We start from the raw sequence: 20,255 nt of genomic DNA, 5'->3' as shown, positions 1-20,255 counted from the left end.
ACATCATGTCAAATCAATATTAGGATGCATCTTCTGTGATGGATGATAACCCTATTTAGAAGGCTGCAGAGAATACAGTAATTTCACAATTACAAGCCACACCTGATTATAAGCCAACCTTCCGGGGTGTCGGCAACGTTTCATTCTTCATTCATATATAAGCCACACTGGATTATAAGCAGCACTTTCATTCGCAGCGAGGATCTGCGTGCAACTTTCACAAAGTTTCCAATTAGTAACAGAATCATGGGATCACGGGGTTTACTGGCTCAGCCCCACTCAGGGCCTGGCGGCCCTGGCCCCGCTCAGAGCGGCGGCCAGGGAGCGGCCCCAGCCCCCCCTCGCTCGCCGCTGCTGCTGGGGAGTGACGCCCCTGGCCACTGCCGCCAGGAAGCAGGACAGCGGCGTCCCCGGCCGCTGCTCGGCCACCCAGGGCCAGGGAGCACCACTGCTGCCCCATCACCGGGGCCGGGCAGGCTCTGGCTTGGCTCAGGGCTGCTGTGGGCTCGCACTTCTGGGTTGGCAAATTTCTGAACATCGTCCATATACTGGCCACTCCAGATTATAAGCCACACTTCCAGGTTCAGACCAAAATTCAAGTCAAAATGGTGCGGCTTATAATCGTGAAATTACAGTAATTTCACGAATACAAGCCGCACCAATTTGACCAAAATTTTGGTGGAAACCCGGAAGTGCGGCCAATATTCCGGGGCGGCTAATACATTAACAAAATTCAAAAAGCTGCCAACACGGAAGTGAGAGCCCGCGGCAGCCCCAAGCCAAGCTGGAGCCTGGCCGGCCCCGGCAGAGGTGGGAAAGCCTGGCAGAGGCGGGGCCAGCACTGCGGGGGGCGGGCGGCAGAGCCTGAGCCAGCAGGGCGGGGCAGGGGGGTGGCAGAGCCCGGGCCAGCAGGGCGGGGGAGCCCGGGAGAACTGGGGCTAGCAGTGCAGGGGAGCATGGCAGAAGCAGGAAGGCCGACGGGTGGGGCTGCCTGGCAGCGGGGGAAGCCCAGCAGAATCGGGGCCAGCAGCGTGGGGGAGCCCGGCGGTGCGGGGGCCTGCAGTGCCGGCCAGGGCAAAGAAACGCGGCGGCGGTGCAGACGGGAGGGGGCGGCCGGCGAGCCTGGCGGCGGCAGCAGCCCTGCCGGCCGGGCGAGTGAACGCGGCGCGGGGCGGCCGGCGAGCCCGGCGGCGGCGGCGGCAGCCCTGCCAGCCGGGCGAGCGAACGCGGCAGCGGGGCGGTGCTGACGGGAGAGGGGGGCCAGCGAGCCCGGCGGCGGCGGCAGCCCTGCCGGCAGGGCGAGCGAACGCGGCGCGGGGCGGTGCTGACGGGAGAGGGGGGCCAGCGAGCCCGGCGGCGGCGGCAGCACCACCTGGCCAGCCCCGCCGAGCCGTGGCGCTGAGCTGGGCCACCCAGCCCCGTCGGCAACCATGAGCGGGCCGAGCCTGCCTGGCCCCACCCCGAGCCAGTAAACCCCGCTATGCCGCGATCCTGTTACTAATTGGCCAATTTGTGAAAGCTGCGCACGGATTCTCGCGACGAACGAAAGTGCAGCTAATATTCGGGGTGCGGCTTATCTATTGACAAAGACAGCAACATTGTCGAGGCACCGGAAGTGCGGCTTATAATCCGTGCGGCTTGTATTCGTGAAACTACTGTACTGTAATTCCCCATGTAATAAAAAGCAGTGCTCTTAGAACAGATACAATACATTGGAGCAACACTTTCTATTTGTAAACTCTTGCAATGACATCCCAATTCCTAATGTAAGTGTTGCATTAAATCTGCCATCAACAAAGATGAAAGTCAATACTGAGCCTGGCTATAAAACACAAAGTTAAATAAACGCATGAAGCAGGCAAGTAGCACTAGAAATGTGTTGGTTATAGCATATAATCCATCGATGTGCTTTTTTCTTTTTGTTTAAGGAAACAACAGCTCTACTGTGGACAAGGAATCAATTCCTACACTTCAGCACAAACTTTTTTAATAACTACTCCCAAAACATGGCATATATTAAGGGAGTGGGGCAAGAAGAGAATATTTAAAAGCAATCATCAAAGTATTTCTGATGCAGAGGAGTGGGAAAAGAATTACCAGGTTGAATGAATTATTACCTCAACTTATCATGTTACACTGCATTCTGTAATTATTTATTGCATTTACTATTCATATACGTCTGTTAAGTGAAACAGGATGATAAAACTCTTTCCAGCAGACTGAAAATAAACTCATCTTTTGTAAATTAACTAGGACAACTACATTTTCTTTGAAATATTCCCATTTTGCTCATCCAAGTAACATTTTTGCAAGAGATACAGAAACATTAGTATCTAACAAACTGCAGAGTTGTTCTGAGAGGGCCTTTAGAGAGGATCCTCGATAAAACCCACTGACTTCAGCCAGAAGTCCTTGGGCCTGTCTTTTAAATTAGAGGTCATTGCATTGCAGCCTTCAAACTTCTCAGACTTTGGGGATGAGGGAGTATTTGAAGGAAGTCAGCAGGTTCATTCCTCCTCTGTACCCTATACAGCTTAAACAGGAAAGTCTCAGCCACTTCCCCACTGGGGGCTCCTCACTTGGAGGGAGCCTAGTGGGCTTTGATCCAAGAGATCCATCTCCCACACCCTCCTGCACACAGCACCTTGGCAGGGCAGGGAAAGGGAGTGGCTGGGACCCGCCCTGTTCTAGCTGTGGCCAGGTGGCACTCAGCTCCTCAGGGACCACTGCCAACTGAAGGAAATTAAAGTAGACCTCAGGCTACCTTACATAGGGCTGGGACAAGTCAGGAGAAGAGAAACACACAGCTGTAATCAGCATAGATTTGCAGAAGCACTCTCTTAAAAACATTTTTCCTCTTAATTTTGTTCAGCATTAAGAGTTTTATAAAGCCACACTTACAAATACCAACAATTCTAGGCTGGAAGAAGCACGAATGGGAAGGGACATCACCTCTGCTGGGTCATTCCTATTTCTACTGGATTTAGGATTTCTGGATCTTAAAAAAAGGTGCCAGAGTTAAAAATTCAACTGCAATACTAGTGCTGCTATCCCACTCTTCCAGCCCAGAAGATGCATAAGGTGTATAACTCAAAAGAGGCTGTTCCGACACCATGAATCTCAGTAAGCCAAGTGCCAAGCTGGAGACAAACACCAGCTGCCACCCTAATGTTCTACAGGGCTTCAGTAAAACTGAACCTAGCAACAATGGAAAACAGTGATTCAATGTACTTTTTCTGTTTCTGTGATTTTGCTGCCTACATAGCAGCTGGCAAGAAAGGTAGTTAACACCATTTACATTTTCAGTCTAACACTTTACTGTCAAAATGACAACATGACCACAAAAACTCCAGACCATTTTCCAAATAAGAAAGGTCAGAGCTAATCTAATAAGAAGCCATTACGAATGGCTTTTTGGCCAAAGCCTGAGACCAGAACACAAATAGCAATGAGTCCACTTCAAGGAACTCTAGGGAATCACAGAATCTTATAGGTTGAAAAAGATCTCCAAGATTATCAAGTCCAAACACTGACCAATCTAGATCATACCACTTAATGCCCTGTCCAGTCATTTCTTGAACACCTTCAGTGATGGTGACTCCACCAAGTCCATGGACAGCCTATTCCAATGCTTGAACATTTCCATGAGGAAATTCTTCCTGATGTCCAACCCTGGGACAGCTTGAGGCTATGTCCTCTTGTCCTGTTGCTAGATACCTGCAAGCAGAGGGCTCTTCTAGAAAGCGTGAGTTTACTAAAACCTTTCTAAAATTGTGAGGTTTACCTCTGGGAAGTGAATGTACAAACATTTAAAAATGGGAAGGGACACTGGATGCAACAGCATAGTCAAATTTATAAATATCGGGTGCATAAGCCAGCAAACTTAAATTTCAAAATTAATTCTGTAGAGACAAATCTGTCCACAACTGTAGGTATTTTTTAAGGGGATAGGGGCCAGGAAGTTGGCAGACCTGCTTGTCTGCATATTTTTTTTGCTCTGCTCCTGTTTTGTGGGTTTGTTTTAAGTCAACTCTTCTTCTTTTAGTTCAAATAAAAACCCAGTTTTTTGCTTCAACACATTTCCAGTCATCAGGGTCCTCTCAGATCTTCTAGCAAAGAACTGTATGAAAACTTGGATCTGGTAGAAGGACCTATATCTGATAAGATCAATTTTAATTAAAATACATGTTTCACACTGCAGTGCTTATTTCCCCTCATGTCACTTTTACCTCCTGCTTTATTACTGTCCCCATGATTTAGAGATGAGACACAAAAAGGAATGCTAAAGTACTGTAGTTCCCTGTGGTATGGATTATAAAAAATTCAATCAGTAACCCCCGACTCCCAAAACATAAAGTCAAAATAATGAAACAAACCAACAAAACAAAAAACTATTCCCCATTTCCACTTTTATAAGTGCAGAGATTTGGAGCCCAGATTCTTCCAAGGGCTGGTAGAAACAAGAATTGCATTCTGCTCATTTGCATGCCATCTCAAGCCTTTGGCCAGCAGGCCAGTGCTACCAGCAAGGAAATAATAGAACGTATTCAAAAAAGGCAAGAGGAAGCTGCAAAATAGTGAGGACATACTGCAGGAACAAAGATGAAGGTTCCTAGGGATACTCAGAAACACTGAGTGTGAGAGAAACAGTTAAGGGAAAACAAACCCAAAAACTATTATTTTCCTTAGGTGCATGAGTAGGAGAGATGGTGTGGAAGAGGTCTTAATGCCCCATATTCAGGCAACCTCCCCCATCTTGGCCGTCAGACAATTGCCTGGGTGTCTGCCTCTGCTCAAAGTCAAAGCTTCCAGCATTTCCTAGCATCAAGCCTCCTAACATTCAAAAAAAAAAACACGTGAAAAAAGGTTAAGGATCAAATGTACTCTGTGCACAGACCCACCGAAGTTAAGAAAACATGAAAGTAGATTAACAGAAAACAAACGTGACCCTGGTGAGATGTCAGGGAAAGCTTTCTACTACAAGAGTAACAAAGGACTGCAGCTGAGCTCCTAGGCTCCCTTAGTTGGGGTTTTCAAAAACAGATCACACTAAAAGAACCTGCAAAGAATGAGCCACATAATTGTGACCATGCTCTCGTGTAATGGAATTCACTATACACTGACTATACATCCTACTCATCTAATTCCGTCCTGTCCCTGCTGTTCTAAAGAAGCAATCCTGGCCCTTGAGAAATAATGACTTTACCTTCAAGGTGAAAAAAAATCATAGCACTTGCTTTAATTCCAAGCTTCCTTGCAGAAATATGCAGGCTTACTGGTTTTAGAAGTCAGCAGGGATCATGCTTTTGAGTTCTTCTCTGCAACTATGACAACAGAAAGTTTATTTCAAATGAAAGCAAGAAAGAAATTCAAGACTTATCATTAACAAAAACACCAAAGTGAAATCTACTCTAAGAATCAGACCGAAGCATTGCAGATTTGAACCTCCCAGAGAAATCAGAATTCTTCAAGATAGGAAAGCTGAACCACCACCACTACAAGTAAAGGCTCCTAGCCAACTGCAAATAAAAGGTAATGCAACCAAATCCTCTTATTGCAATCTAAAATAAACTGAACTACTAAATATGTGCTATTCATGCATATGGACAGCTACAAAACTGTACACCTACCATCTTGATCACATGCCCAAACCTTTCCATAGAAACTTGTAAGAATCAGCAGGGCCTGCAAATGCTATACACAAGTAAAATATTCAGATCCTGTAGTCCATCTGGAAAACTGAATTTAAGATAGGGTAACACACTGATCTGAATCACAGAACTTTCAGCTCAATGTCACCACCTAAATAACTCTATGACAGCTAAACCTTCCTGTTGAAATAGAGTTTTCCTATCTTCCTGTGTGAAGAACTGCAATGGAGCAAACATTTCTTTGTCTCAGCAGTAGCTGTTCCTTAAAACTCTTCATTCCACAAGTTCAACTGCATAAAATTCTCTATCTTCTGTTTCTAGCATTCAGTAAGAAAACGCCAGCTCATAAGGCTGAGATGCTGCTTTCCAGTTCTCTGCTCCTGGGTCAAGCTCTCATACACCAGGTACCTCGATGTAAGGGATACGGTTATTCTGATATTTACTCTGTAACCAGTAATTCAGACCTGAGAGGTTTTCAGAGTCACCTGAGTGCTCAGTACATTCTTTAGAAAAGACTTTTGAAAGAATCTTATGTAAGCACCTGAACAGTTCTGAAAATAAGTTCCAACACCTGTGTCTTCTGTGCACAATTGCAGTCTTGCCTATGACTATGTGATACATAATTCCCACTGAAACTGACAGGCTCCTCCTCACTAAGGTTGGATCTTTCCAATTCCTTTGTTCTGACATGCATATTTTTTTGCTGTTTGATCTGAACTTTATTTGCATTGATATACTATTGTTTAAATGAAATTTGAGATAATTCAGCACGAGAGAGTACTCTTTACTTCTCTTTACAGTAGAACATGCGTGAGATGACTCCTGAAACAAGAGCGGAAAACCAGAACAAATCCTTCTTTAAAATGACATGTCCATTTAAGCAGATCCAGCCTTCTATATAAATGAGGTAGATCAAGGGAAAAAGAATCACAACAATCATCTGTTGTGACAATGGCTCAATAAGTCTGTTATTTAACCAAAATATTTCTTCTGCTAATTTTTAGCATAATTATATATATAAATATGTTTCAAGGTGTTTTAACCTTCTCCTTTGCCCACAAATGTGTAACCTACACGTCACATGAGCACTATCAAAATGCATACTCAGACTACAGGTGGATTTTATTTTATTTTCCTCATGAAAGCAGATCCAGTTAGCCAAATAGCATCTTTGCAAGCAGAGAAAGTCTTGAGGTTTGAGGGTTCAACCCAAAGTGTGGCAGGGGTAATGGAGTGATCCAGAGGGGTTTAATAGATTTTGCGTAGATTTTGATAAGGTCAATACTCACTGTAAAATTATCTCTTTGGCCTTGGTCAGATCAGCTACCTTTGAAGCTTTGAGTTAGGGATGCTTAAAATTTTCGGGCCTAGAAACCTTCTTCCATTCACTCGGCTTCTGGAACCACAGCGTACATCCCTCCCAGACGTTATGCAGGAGGAAACAACTGTGCACTTGAAAAATACCCCAAAACTATATGTACTAAGAATGCTGGAGCATAAACTCATTCATTCAAAGGCATTGTTTAATTAAATGTTCAGTTCCTCCTTCCAGATTAAAAATGGTGCAAGGTTCCCTTTGTGTATATTTACAACAACCACTACTGCAATTTCCTTTAAATCATGTTTCTGGTTCCCCTCTCCTGATTCAGATTTTAAAGTGCAAACAAAACACAGCTTTTCCCTGCATTATTATATTTCCCCCCTTTTTCCAAGGCTGTACTGAATAGAAAAAGCCTGTATTAGGCCAGTCAGGTTTCCTGCTCCTCTGTATCTGTTCCTAACCAACTTTAAAATGCCAGCAATTTGTATGCACAGTGAACTCCACAGCAAACACCTGCTTCTTAAAGGCACTGTACACTCTCCTACCTCCTGTAATTTGCTACTCGAGTACATTATTTCACCTCATTTTCTGTACACTCAGAAATCAGTGTTCGAAATTCAATTACACTGCAATTTCTTCAGTTCAAGTGATTTTTCTTATCCCATATTCCTTCTGTAGGCAAGAAAAGGAATATGAATCACAGCAAGCTTGAAAAACAAGATAATAAGCAGCATCCTATTAGATGCTCTTCATCTTATAGATAATAATACCAAGTCCATCTGCTCTATGTGGTTAGATTATGTGGGAAAAAATGCATATTCAGATGAAGAACCTTTAATCCACTGCAGGCAAAGAAACTCTGCCCCTTTCAATAGAATTGCATGGATCCATGTGATGGATTAGATACAAACACAGTATAATTACCTCAGGCTGGGCATGGAGATGGGCAGAGTACACATTTATATAACTTTCAAAGAGCGGTGAATGCTGTAATGAACACTTCATTGCACTTTTGTAACTTTTCAAGTGAATCCTTATACCTTAGTATATCAGGCACATAAAAACCTGTCTGGTTTGAATTCTCTTCAAGGTAAGACACACAATAGGATTAACTAATATTGAAAAAATCACCCTTTCAGTTTTGAAGTTTCTTTAGGGGCACTATTTGATTACGAAAAGTTCTGAGTTAACATTCTTGGACAGAGGGTTCTATAAGCATACTATGTATGTATGTCACATACATCAGCAGAAATATTTCTTCAGGCTGTCCTACTGCAAATCTTCAACCCTATTCTTTCTAAAACTCATAAACAAAACCAAAATTAGCATAAATAAATAAAATAAGTAAATATCAAGGGAGTTGAAAGTGTCATGATCTCAGATACAGACTAAGCAACAGGAAAAAGAAAATGTATCTATAACAAAAAACTGGGTTGGATTAATTTTCACCCAACTCAGTGGAATTTGTTTACTCCACTGTTGAACTCCCTCTCAATCAAACCTCCCTCTCAATGCAGTACATCAAGCTGGAGTTAAGCCTTCCTCTGCCTACTTCTGGAGCTTCTCCATGCCACAGGAAAAATTTTCAGCTTTCACAAAACTGCAACCACTACAGAGAAAGATTTAAAACAGCAACACTACTTAGTACTGTCTTGGTTTTGATATATTTTAGATTCTTCTTCCAAAACATCTTCATTTCACCAAGACCCCTCCAATTTCTGTATAAGACACACACATAATACCAAAACTAAACCTACTATTTTTTCTAATCATCTGTTCTGACTTCAATTCACTTGCTCACAAAGCAGCAGACATCATAAACAGACATGATTTGCATTGCAGTTTTCCTTTAAATGAAGATTTCAGGAGACAGTTCATGAAATCTGTTTCTGTAGAAGATTTTCTTCCAGAAAAGTAGGAAAAAAGAAACAAAAGATTCAGTCATGAAAACAAGAGGCACGGCTTTCATGCTCTAAATAGTCAGACTCAAGATCTGAATACTGATGAAAGGCAGGGATGATTAAGAAAAAGATTTTACTTCTGTTATAAAGGTAGAAATTTTGTATATTTATTTAACATAAATAAAATACATCACCTTCATCCAAAAATAACACTTTTTCTTTCCAGTAAATTTCATTTATTATTTGAACCTGCTCACAGAAAATTGGGTCCAGTTTGGCTCCTGTTGAAGTTGGCGCCAAAGCACTACAAATCACATCATCGGCAATGGAATTGAAACTAATTGAAACACAATTTCAAGTATTCTCCAATCCAGGAAAGACTGTGGTAATTCACTATTTCTTTAACAGGAAAAAAAAAGGAAACATTATTACTAAATGGTTGTGCCCAAGAAAGAGAACTGGTTTTTGCAGGAACTGCTTTGGGATGCTGAAGACACGGATAAAGGAACCTCAAGGCCAGGAACATTTTCTTAGTAAATCTCATCCAACCTGGAGCATTGAGAGACCTCCAGAATAATCTCCATTTTTGGAGAAGGATGGTTCAATCAGAGGTGATTTTAAAGACATTATAATTTGTCAACAGAAGTGCATTTGCTAAGAAGAGCAAAAGACTTCTCAAAATAATAGAATGAATGCAGTAGATACTCTTTGACTTATACCAGAAGCTTTTACTTCCCACAGCTTTAGAATTTTCTATGTTCCAGAAGAATGCACACACTGAGAAGAGAACTGAAGAGTTCAGTCAACTTACATATTGTACAAAAAAAGAAAATATGGGACTTTTAGACAATAAAAAATAATAAAAACAGGGAGAAAATATTTGATCTTTTAAACTTAAGGGCTTTATTCCATCCTGAAAATATTACAAAAAAAAAATATTTTTAAGTCCAGTCCCTCCTCCCCTACCCAAAGTAGCCAACGGAAATTAAACCTAAAAAGCTGAGAGCAAGTCAGGATATTCACATACCTCATCCATAGGTTCCTCTATAAAGTCTTGTGGCTTTCTCCCCTTCTTTCACAAAGCAAATGGCAATATGAAGGAGCTTGTTTGCAAGTAAATATTCTGCCCATTTGCATCTCTCCTTCATTTGCCAGGAAGTTCATCTCCTTCAAGTTCCCAGGAACTTTTTCTCTAGATCACCACTGCCGAACTTAAGCTATCTCTGTCCCATGATCCCTCCTGAGATGTTCTGATTTGCCCTGAAGGGAGATCCAGGCACAGCTTTCAGGATTACTTGCTGCCTGCTTCCCTCCCCTTACAGTCATGGTATGACAATCAGAATTAAGAGAGTCTGACACTCAGCTTTCTTTTGTTCTGGCATATTAAATAAACAAAACAACAACACAGACAAAAGATTGCCTGTCAGCCTAAAGCACACTTGAAAGGACCCCTGTGGGCAAGGTCCAGGCCCTGTGTGACACAGCATGGAAGTGTCAGACTGCAACAAGCTCCTTGCACTCCCTCTCACTTCCCAAAGCCAGAGGAACCACAGGGAACAAGGATCTGATAGTTCCTCAGTGGGAACAAATACTGTAAAGTTCTGGCAAACATGACCTTCCAGTTCCACTTGGTTCTGACACGTGACTTCCTTTCCCTTTGAGGGCTGCGATGAGATTACACCACTTTATAAATTACAGCCACCTTCTACACCACAGCAAACTCCACCAACACAGACTCAGAGCAGAGGCAGAGCCTAGTCCAGGATCCTTCTATATCTGTTGCTGGCCAGATAGATAAAGCAAAACTCATTTCAAAATAGCAAGTTTTGCAGGCAGTCTCAGGCATCCCCAAGAGAAAGATGTGGAAAATCTGCCTCTATGTTTCCTGTCACACCAGCATTGTAGGATTACCTCTTTTCACAAGGGGTATCAAATAATTTGCTTCAAGCCCCAAGTCAGTGCTGAATTCACTTCTCATTAGCCTCCTATGTATTCCTCCACGTTTTTAAAATTCTGAACTGCCAGTTCCACCAGTTTCCTGTGGTACTCACAAACAGCATAAAAAGAAAATTTACTCTCCTTTATGGTTCTCAATGCAGTCTCTTACAAAGACAATTCTTGCTCTGGTATTCTATGGGGGGGAAAGAACAAAACCTGATTACATTCTTTCCAGCTACCATTCATCCATCCAACAAGGAAGTTTGTCACAACTATTTTACACTGTGACACTGAATCTGAATAAAACTGATTAATCAAAATTAGAACTGTAATTTTTCCCCATATCTAATGTATTTAAAAGATTAATAATAAAATAAACTAGATATTCAATATTATACACAAATAGGCATTACTACAGATAGAAAGTATTTTCCAAAACAGTACAAATAACTGTTCTCAGACATACATGAGAACTTTCAGTGAAATATATAGATATACCCAGATACAGTGGGTTTTGTCTGGATGAACTTTCTTCTGGTTCAATTCTACAAGATGATCAAGTGCCTTTAGTTTTGCAAAGTGTTAAATCATGTGCTTGCCTACATTTGCAGTCATGCCAAATTTATCACCAATTACATAGGGAAACTGCCATTTTCTGCCTTCTGACTTCTTTTCATGGAATTGAGATGCAGAAGATCCTTCCTTTCCATTACTAAAAAGCATTCTGTCTCTCACAAAGACAAGAGAATTTATTCTTCAGTGCATTCAGTTCTTACTTCCCTGAGGACACAGGAAAAGTATTAAAGTGCTGAGCCACCTATTATCAAGCTGGCTCACTCAACCACAAGTAGATTTTACCCACACACCCAAAATTTCAAGAACTACAGGAAGATAGATTGTCTTAACCCTGCAGAGTTTAAAATGTAAATATTGACAAATAAATAAGCACATCGCCCATACAAACTAGATCTATTTTTCCTTCACATTACTAACCACCCATTACTGTAATGACTTAATTATTTATTTTAGATGTGAGCAGCAGCAGAGGGATTTCACTGAATATAAAGGATTCCTCTTACTAAGCATAACTAATGTGAACCCCTGATAGGGGTGAGAGTTTCCCATTTGCATGCACTTCCCTCACACATAGACAGAATTAAAAAGAAATCTCAAGGGGTAAGAAGAAAGAAAGGCTTCTTAAAAAGGAATCTTTACAGACCTTTGAGACTTTTAACAACCAAACTATAACATAACATAACTACCCTAGTACCATAGGTTAATGGCACATTCAGCCCAACAGGGATTTCCATCCAGAATGATCAAAAACGCATATTCAAGTATATTAAATTTTGGTTGTTATATTCAATAACGACAATTTGTATATCAATTCAAAGGAAGTTCTGAGGTGTCTTTTTCCTGACTCTGGAAAGGTATTACCAGAATTACTATTCACAAAAGATCTCATCCCTTTAAAGAAATCAATGTTTGTGGTCACAAGCCAAGGAGAGCAGATAAAGCACACTCCCACGTGGCAAAACAGGCAGGCTCCCTTCTTCATGCTGAGGCAAAACCAAAGGAGCAGAGTGCTCTCATTTTGCAATGTTTCTATTGGTTTTCCACTTCTGAATAATAACACAGGTTGACCTCCAGCATGTCCTTTTGACCTTAGTGCCTCCAGTGTTCAACCATCCACAACTCAGGATGCAACGGAAGAAGTGAGAACAAAAGTTCCATCAATACTGAAATGACAACCTTCATTTTAAACTCTGCAATTAAATTGGTATGCAGCAAGCACAAGATCTGATCAAAAAGCAGCATTGAAAATGTCCACTTAAAATGCAGTTTGCAAAATTGCACCCAGATACTGAAATGTGATTACTCACTTGCAAATATCTCAGTTGTGAAAAACGTGAAGGTAATATAGCTGATCTATCACTGCAAAATTAAATCCCCTTCAGAAAAATAAACTAAAAAAAAAAAAAAGATGGCAAGTCATCTCTCATCTTTCTACCAAAAATACGGACATTAGTGATGATGCAACAGGACCAATACATAATTTCTGTTTTTCTCAGATGTATTCAATATCATTTCATGAAGTGACATAAAATTTTATCTTTTAAAGACATTCTCATTCTGAAGTACCTTTTCAATTCAGTTTCTCCAAGATTTCTCCTCATATCATGTGATAATTCTTAGCAGTCTTCTTTTTTGAGGAAGAGGATTGCAATTCTGCAGCTGAATTTTAGTTCAGAATTTTCACGAAGTAAAATTAATAACATACCAAGAGACTATATTTAACTATATTAAATACTTTAATATGAGAAATGTTCAATCCAAGTTACATAAATCCAAAACCATACAATAAAAACAGCCTCACATTACTTACATTTGCTGTGGTCATATTATGAAATTACTGCCCAGTGAAAACAGGGGAACAGACACCTCTGACAATATTATTGCTCAAACTTCAGGTTGACTAAGATGTGACTTCATTTAGAAGTTAATGGATTTCTTCTTGTTGTCATGGTGGTTTCATTAATTTAGTTAATCGCACTTAGGGAAAATAAAGTGTCTCAGTGTTCATTTATTTTATGGTTATTTCATGGGGCAGTCAAAATCACTGGCTTCATCTGTAAAGATACCAGTGAAATTAATAATCTATTTCAAATTTGTGACAGTAATTTTTGCAGAGAAGTTAATAGCAATGTTCATGAGCCTTTTTGTCCCTTTCATTCTCTGTAAACTAAAATTGTGCAGTATTTCAGTCCATTTCTAGAGGACTCAGTGCAAAATTTCACATAAACGAACTGGTCCCCAGTAAGCAGTCAGATAACCATTTTACACCCATAACAGAAATTTAAGAAAAACCAGCACCTTTCTGATATGGAAAGGATTATCAATAACTTATTTTTATGTTAACCTTTTTTTTGTTGCTTTTGCTACAGACAATCCTTAGATGTATGGTGTCTACAACATTAAAGAAGGAGATAGAGTATTTATTCACACTTGGAACTTGATGATATTGTCTGTGCAGTTTTCCTCTTGCTATGCAAGACATGCATACATGACAGAAAACTGTTACATTATAAAGAAAATAAATTACAAGGTTGAAAGAAGACTGTGTCCTTTTAATCAATTCACTTCTTATTAACTATTCTTTCCAAATCAATATGCTGAATATCTAGAAGAATTTGCCTTGAAAATCTTTATTAATCAATACCAAAGAGGGCAGAGGAAAATATTATTAAATAGGATTGAACTTTGATATAACAGTTTAGTAATTACTGCAGGTGGTGAACTACCATAGGTGGGAAGCAATTGCAATCTATCTTTAAAAAGATTTTTTAGACATCCGAAGTAGTGTAACTAAAAAAATTATTTAAATTTCTCATGAAAATATGCTTTCCTTTCCTAGTAAAATGTAGAACAGAAATGACTTTCATAAAGAATACATTCCACATTCACAGCAAATGACTGCCAATTTGACTTTTAATGCTAACTCTCCATTAAAATAATTAACACAAGGTAAGTTCTTTCTATTCATAGGATTCAATTTCCTGCCATCAAATGCATTCATGAAGCATTTTCACCAGGAAAAAAATAGATTAAAAAATAGATCCCTGTTATTCCCAGACTGATTCTTTGGTGTACCTAGAGCTAAAATAGCTTGATGCAAAAGTGCACTCCACATTTTCTGTATACACTATATTTTAAAGACACGAAGTATGGAAAAGCTTAGCTTAGTTGAGGACTGAAAAAAAGTCAAACAAAACAAAAACAAAGACAAAATAAACAAAAAAAACCTGAACAAAACAAATAAATAAAAACCAAACAAAAAATCCCTACACACCAAAAAAAAAGAAAGAAGAAAGGAAAAATACCAGAATAATCCACAGAAAACTTTCTAAGATATGGTGTGTTTACTTCTATAGATCATACTGAATCTTTTTGTCAATTATTCCATAAGTATCTTAACACTATGTATCATATTCTTATGAAAACACTCATGCTTTTTAACTATCCAGTTATTTAACACAGTTCCTAATATCAATCACTCTCTATTTCAGGTTTGTTTTGGTTTTGGTTTTGTTTGGTTTGTTTTGTTTCATTGGTTGGTTTTGGCATTGTTTTGGTTTTTTTCGAGGTAAGGGTTCACTATTAAATGGTACCATCTAATAAAATAATATTACAGAACATTCCTTCTCCCAGGAAGATTTTGTGTACATTTCCTGTTCATTGCTTCTAATGAAATTCTGCTGTTGGTCCACCACACATGTCAGTCTAAGCAGAACACAAAAACTGTGCTCAGAGAGGAATTTCAAGGAGTATTTCAAAAGTGCAATGACCAGATGACTTAAGACAAATTAAAGAGTTTCTTTACTGCAGAAGTAACTAATATTTTTTTGAGATCTTTATTCCAACCAAAAAGATGCAACCATGAAATACAGATGCTTCACAATATTTTTGGCTTCTTCAGGAAAAAAAATCTGCCTTAAATATTATTTTCAAGGAGGGAAAAAAAGGGTTCTTAGATTCCTGTAACCTACACATTACAAGATGAGCACACTTCCTGAAACAGCTGATCACAAATAGGCTTCAAGGCATTATTTTTTAAGGGCCTATGGAGGCCTTCCTTAGCCTCCAAAACCAAGTTTGTGTAATAAGGTACACCATTATTTACAAGGACAATTAGCCCCGTTCTTAACAGAGCCAAAATATGTAAAGCCTACAACCCCTCAGTCAAGTATCTTGTCAAAAGACCACTGACATGTCTTGTGACATCAACAGATGAGCTAGAACTTGTACTGTACCATAAAAATTCCTAAGTTATTGTTTAGTCTGTGCGAAGAGAAGACAAAGTAGCAGTCCTGGAAAAGTGATTATTTTTCAGCTGGCAGCTGATTCTCACCACATCTTTAGCAAAACCCCCTTTCCTAACTGGAAACTTGAGGAAAAAAGAGGAAAAGCTGTCCCCATCTGAGGCTGTATACCTTGACTAGACAAACTGTACCAGAACATGGTGAATAGCCCCTTCCATTCCAAAACTGTTGGGACTAACAACTGCCATCAATTTATTATTTCAATGCATGTACATTCCAGAAAATCTCTGTTAATGTACCATAAGGAAACATAAAAATTAAGATTATGAGACACCTGATGGCATTTCCTGATTACCTAACTCTTATCAGCCTCCTGTAAGTGCTGGAGAACCAGCTTCCACATTTTCCTAGAGCAGTGCTCTAACCTTAAATCACAAAGACAGAAAGGGAGAACAGCAATGCAGTACTGGTAATTGTAAAAAAAAAAAAACAAAAAAAAAACCAAAAAAAACCCCCACCAAACAACCAAAGCAAAAGAAAAAAACAAAAAAAACACAAAAGCACAAAAAAACCTGAGAAGCAAAAATCAGTAACCCCTCCACACAGCGCGTCCCACAGCAGAATGGTCAGTGTCTATCAGCCTAATAGCAAAGGGAAATTGTTACCTTGTACAACCTTGAAAAAGCCACTTGACCCTTTTCCATCTCAGTTTCACCACTTGGGAGCCAGAAAAAAATGAATCCTTTCCTTTTCCTAACAAGCTCTTTGAAGTCCACAGAGAGAAGTATCCCTAAATTGCACTCCAAGTCTCAGTCTTGTCACCCCTGCTCATTGTTTCAAGGTGAAGTGCAATTTGAAGACCACGCCTTAACAAAATTGTAATTAAAAAATGTCATGTTTTGATGAGTAGAGCTGCTGCCAAGCATAACAAGCCAGAAATAATCTCTATACAAACTAAGCAATGCATCTTCAAATCTATCAGGACACAAGTATCTACTTCATATCCAATTCCCTGAAGAAACAAACTCCTCTTGGACTCCTAGAGAACACTGCCGTCCACCCTTCAAAGCAAGTAGGATAACAGTAATTTCACGACTATAAGGCGCACCCTTTTGACTAAAATTTTCCCCCGAACCCAGAAGTGTGCCTTATAGCCCGGTGCGCCTTATATGATGTACGAAGTTGTGACATTTGCCACCCCCAAAGTGTGAGCCGTGAGCCATGGGGAGAGCCGGCAGTGCCACGGCAGCTGGGTGGAGGCGGGCCTGGGGGCCCACAGCACCGCCTCTGTCAGGTCTAAGGAAATGTTTGTTTTAAAATCAAACACAAATGAACATTTACAAACTATACCTAGGTGCCCAAGCTGAAATGCCAATTAAAAAAAAATTAAAAATTAAGAAATGCAAGTCTTTGCATCTAGATAGGTACATGTAAAAAAGATTTAAAATAAAACATTTGTATTTCAAGGTTAAAGGGCCAAATGACAAAGCATGACAGAATATGACAACTTTTATGTTCTGTTTCACTAAGAATTTTTCCCTGGAAAGCTGTAGAATTATAACAGCATTAATGTCCCCTGAGCAGTTTAAACTGCTACGAGCCAGGACTCAGTTGAAAAAGCCATTCTGCCATCCTCCAGCTGTGCAGTGGACCAGGGCACAGAGGCCCAGCTGAAGGCTCACCCAGCAAAAGACAAACTGGTGGCTACACTTCAGCTGGACAGGAGTGCTCCTCACATACAGCTGCACAAACATTCATGCAGGTACAAAGACAAGGGAGGGCACCATGGAGGAAACCACTGGCTAGGAGAGAACTCTGCATCTCCTTGCTTTGGGTTTTCAAAGATTCATGGAGCTACAGCACTGGAGTGTGGCTTCACCATGTACAAACTTAATCTTAAAATAAAGCAATAATTTAAAAAAATAATAAAAATTTAAATAAAAAAATCTTAAAGCAATGGGAAAAAACCATAGAAAATAGGCTGCTACAAAAAAGGAGATTCTCCCTTCCCTAAGGTTTCCTGTTGTGCAGTGTGAGTGCCTAGGCCAAAATATTAACAAACTACTACTTTTCCCATCAGATGCACACACTGATCCAGTTTCAACTGACTGGATGACTGCTCTGTGGTCAGGTTCAAAAGACAGAGAAGGAGCAGGTGGAAGAGATGAAATATTCAGGATTATATCACATTCAGATCACACTAAGAATGGCAGGAAACCACACCCTCATGTTAAACTAGACAGTTCCCAACACTGCAAGTCATGCATTCTTGGAAAGTTCTATCTTCAGACTCTTCCTTTCCCATGAGACATTAATTTTTATTAGACACTGCACAAACCCTTCACTTTCAGGGTTTAGATTCATTAGACTAACCATAGGACTATCTTTGTAGATTACTTCTGCAACTGCACATTTACTGCACAAAAGCACATATGTATGCATGATATACACACCCACATCTGCACATAGAAAGGTAAGGTTTTTCACAAGTGTCTAAACTTAGACTTCAAAGGCCCTACACAGGTACCGAATTCCAGCATCACCATGATTTGCTTACTCCTCTGCACTATGCACGGATTTATGAGCCTATCCGCAGGCAGTTGATTCAGCAAAGCTCGACAATTCTGAATACATGTAGGCCTAGTAATACCACTGATTACAGTTGAAAATATATTGTTAAACGCAAAGTCCCTCTCCCCACTACTCTTCTTCAGGTTCTCCTTTCCCCAGTTGTTTCAATCATTCAAGCTAAACTATAAACATATGTTTATTCTTTGGATGTCTCTGGTAAAATTGGTCAGTCCTTTCCAACAATAAATTTTAGAAGGACTAATTTCGTTCTTTCATAGTGTTTTCTCTTTCTTTTATTTTTTTTTTCTGATCCAACACTGAGACCACGTTCTTACATTGCTAATAAATTCATGTTCCCAGCTCTTCAAACAAGGACTTCAAGTGTCTGCAACATGCCATCAGCTGCCATCAGGCTTAACCAAACAGGACCAAGTTAGGGGCCTTTAGAAAAATCTCAGTTTTCACATGCTCTGTCAGGGCTCATTAGCCCTTGGCAGATGACTACTTTGAAGAGTTCATCCGCGCCAAGCGTGCTGCAGCGGCGCAGGAGCTGTTCCCACCGGCCGGGAGACGGGACACGGGCTGGGGATGCGGCTGGACCTCCCCCCTGCGCTCGGGAGCTGCCGCCGGCCTTTTCCCGGGAGAGTGCGTCCCAGGGCGGGCACGGCCCGAGGGAGCGGGAGTGACTCAACACGGGTGCGCAATAGCCCATGCACACCGACGCCTTCTTCTCTTTTCTTTTATTTTTGCTGTGGCAGGTACAGAACAATACCTCGGCGCCGAGCGTCCCGAGTGCCACGGAGTGGTCGGCACCTGCTCGCTTTAAGTCTCTGTCTCCGTGTGAAGCCTCCCAGAGCCGCCTCTGCCCCACCGCCGCGCGTTTCCCCGATTCATCTGCCATTAGCGCGATCGTAAAGAAAGTTACCACGCTATTCCTTCGCCTCCCGAAACCCCTTTTCGCTGCCGCCGCTCCCTTCCCAGCTACCGCAGCGCACTCGAAGGCAGCCGAGCCGGGCAGCCCCGCGGGCTCTCCCGCATCGCATTCCGCAGCTCCGCCGGCGTCCTTACCTTGATGCCCTGCTGCTGTGTGGTCAGGGTCAGCTTGGACTCGTCCAGCAGCAAAACTTCGCAGTAAAATTCCTCCGGGACCGCGCAGAAACAGCCCATGCCTGCTGCGATGGCCGGGGACGGGGCGGGGAGGCGAGAAGAGCCCCAGGTGGCGGCGGAGCGGGGCTGAGACGCAGCCGGCTCTGGGCCGCGCCCGGCTTTGCGCCCCGGCTGCGCGGATGGAGCCCCAAGGCTGCTAGGGCGCTGCGCCCGGCCCCGCGGGGCGGCCCGCCGCCATCCTTCCCAACAGCCTGGACGGGGCTGCCGGGCTCTCTCTGCGGGAAACGGGGGGAAAAGACCGGCGGCTTTTTCAGGATCCCAGGGCACAGCCCTCGCCCGCGCCCAGCTGTCACGGCGGCTCCCCCGCCGCTGCCGCCCCGGGGAGGTACCAAGCCGCCCACCCGCCTCGTCCTCCGCCCCGTCCGCGCACGGTTCCGCGCCTCCCCTTTGTGTGCAGGAGCGGGGCCGGGGGAACGCTCTCGGCCGCCGCAGCCGGGGCGTGGGGGTGGTCCCCGCTCGGCCGCCGCGTTCCTCTGGGCGCGGACCCTGCGGGCGGAGGGGGGCGGTGACAGTGCCTGGCCGGCCCGGGGCTGCCTCTCCCGGCTGTCCGCGGCCGTGCGGGGGGGCGCCAGCAGCGCTGGCCTCCTCCCCGTCGGGGGCGGAGGGATGGAGGGAACAGAGACCCAGCGGCCGGGCAGCGCCGGCCGCCTCCTGCCGGCCGCCGGGCAGGGCTCCCCAGAGGCGCCTTTGGGGCGGAGAGCGGCGGACGGCACCTGCCCGGCACCGGCGCCGCGCCGCATCATCGCACGGGACCCCACCGGCGTTCCAGCTCCGGGGCCCGGCCTTCGCTGCCCTCTGCCGTGGGGGGGTGGGGGGGGCCCGCGGCCCTCGGTTGTCCCCGGCGGCGACTGGTGCCGTCCCGGCGGCCGCGGCCCCGGTCTTCGCG

At 42.6% G+C, this 20,255-nt stretch overlaps 1 protein-coding gene across 2 annotated transcripts in view; it reads right to left on the bottom strand.

Moving 5' to 3' along the window:
• The window catches only part of EPB41L4A (erythrocyte membrane protein band 4.1 like 4A), a 126,540-nt gene extending 106,711 nt beyond the window's left edge, over window positions 1-19,829 (bottom strand). The window contains exon 1 of one of the 2 annotated variants that reach the window (XM_033086525.1): window positions 19,271-19,829. In XM_033086525.1, coding sequence (XP_032942416.1) covers window positions 19,271-19,369 — 99 coding nt within the window. In that variant the 5' untranslated portion in view covers window positions 19,370-19,829. The remainder of the gene's footprint in view (window positions 1-19,270) is intronic. The other variant, XM_033086523.1, reaches the window with a different exon arrangement.
• Between the last annotated feature and the right edge of the window lie 426 nt (window positions 19,830-20,255).

Source organism: Catharus ustulatus (assembly GCF_009819885.2).
Source record: "Catharus ustulatus isolate bCatUst1 chromosome Z unlocalized genomic scaffold, bCatUst1.pri.v2 scaffold_29_arrow_ctg1, whole genome shotgun sequence".
In the NCBI taxonomy this organism is placed as follows: domain Eukaryota; kingdom Metazoa; phylum Chordata; class Aves; order Passeriformes; family Turdidae; genus Catharus; species Catharus ustulatus.
The sequence above is the reverse complement of the archived record's forward strand: the minus strand, read 5'-3'. Positions and strand labels throughout refer to the sequence as shown.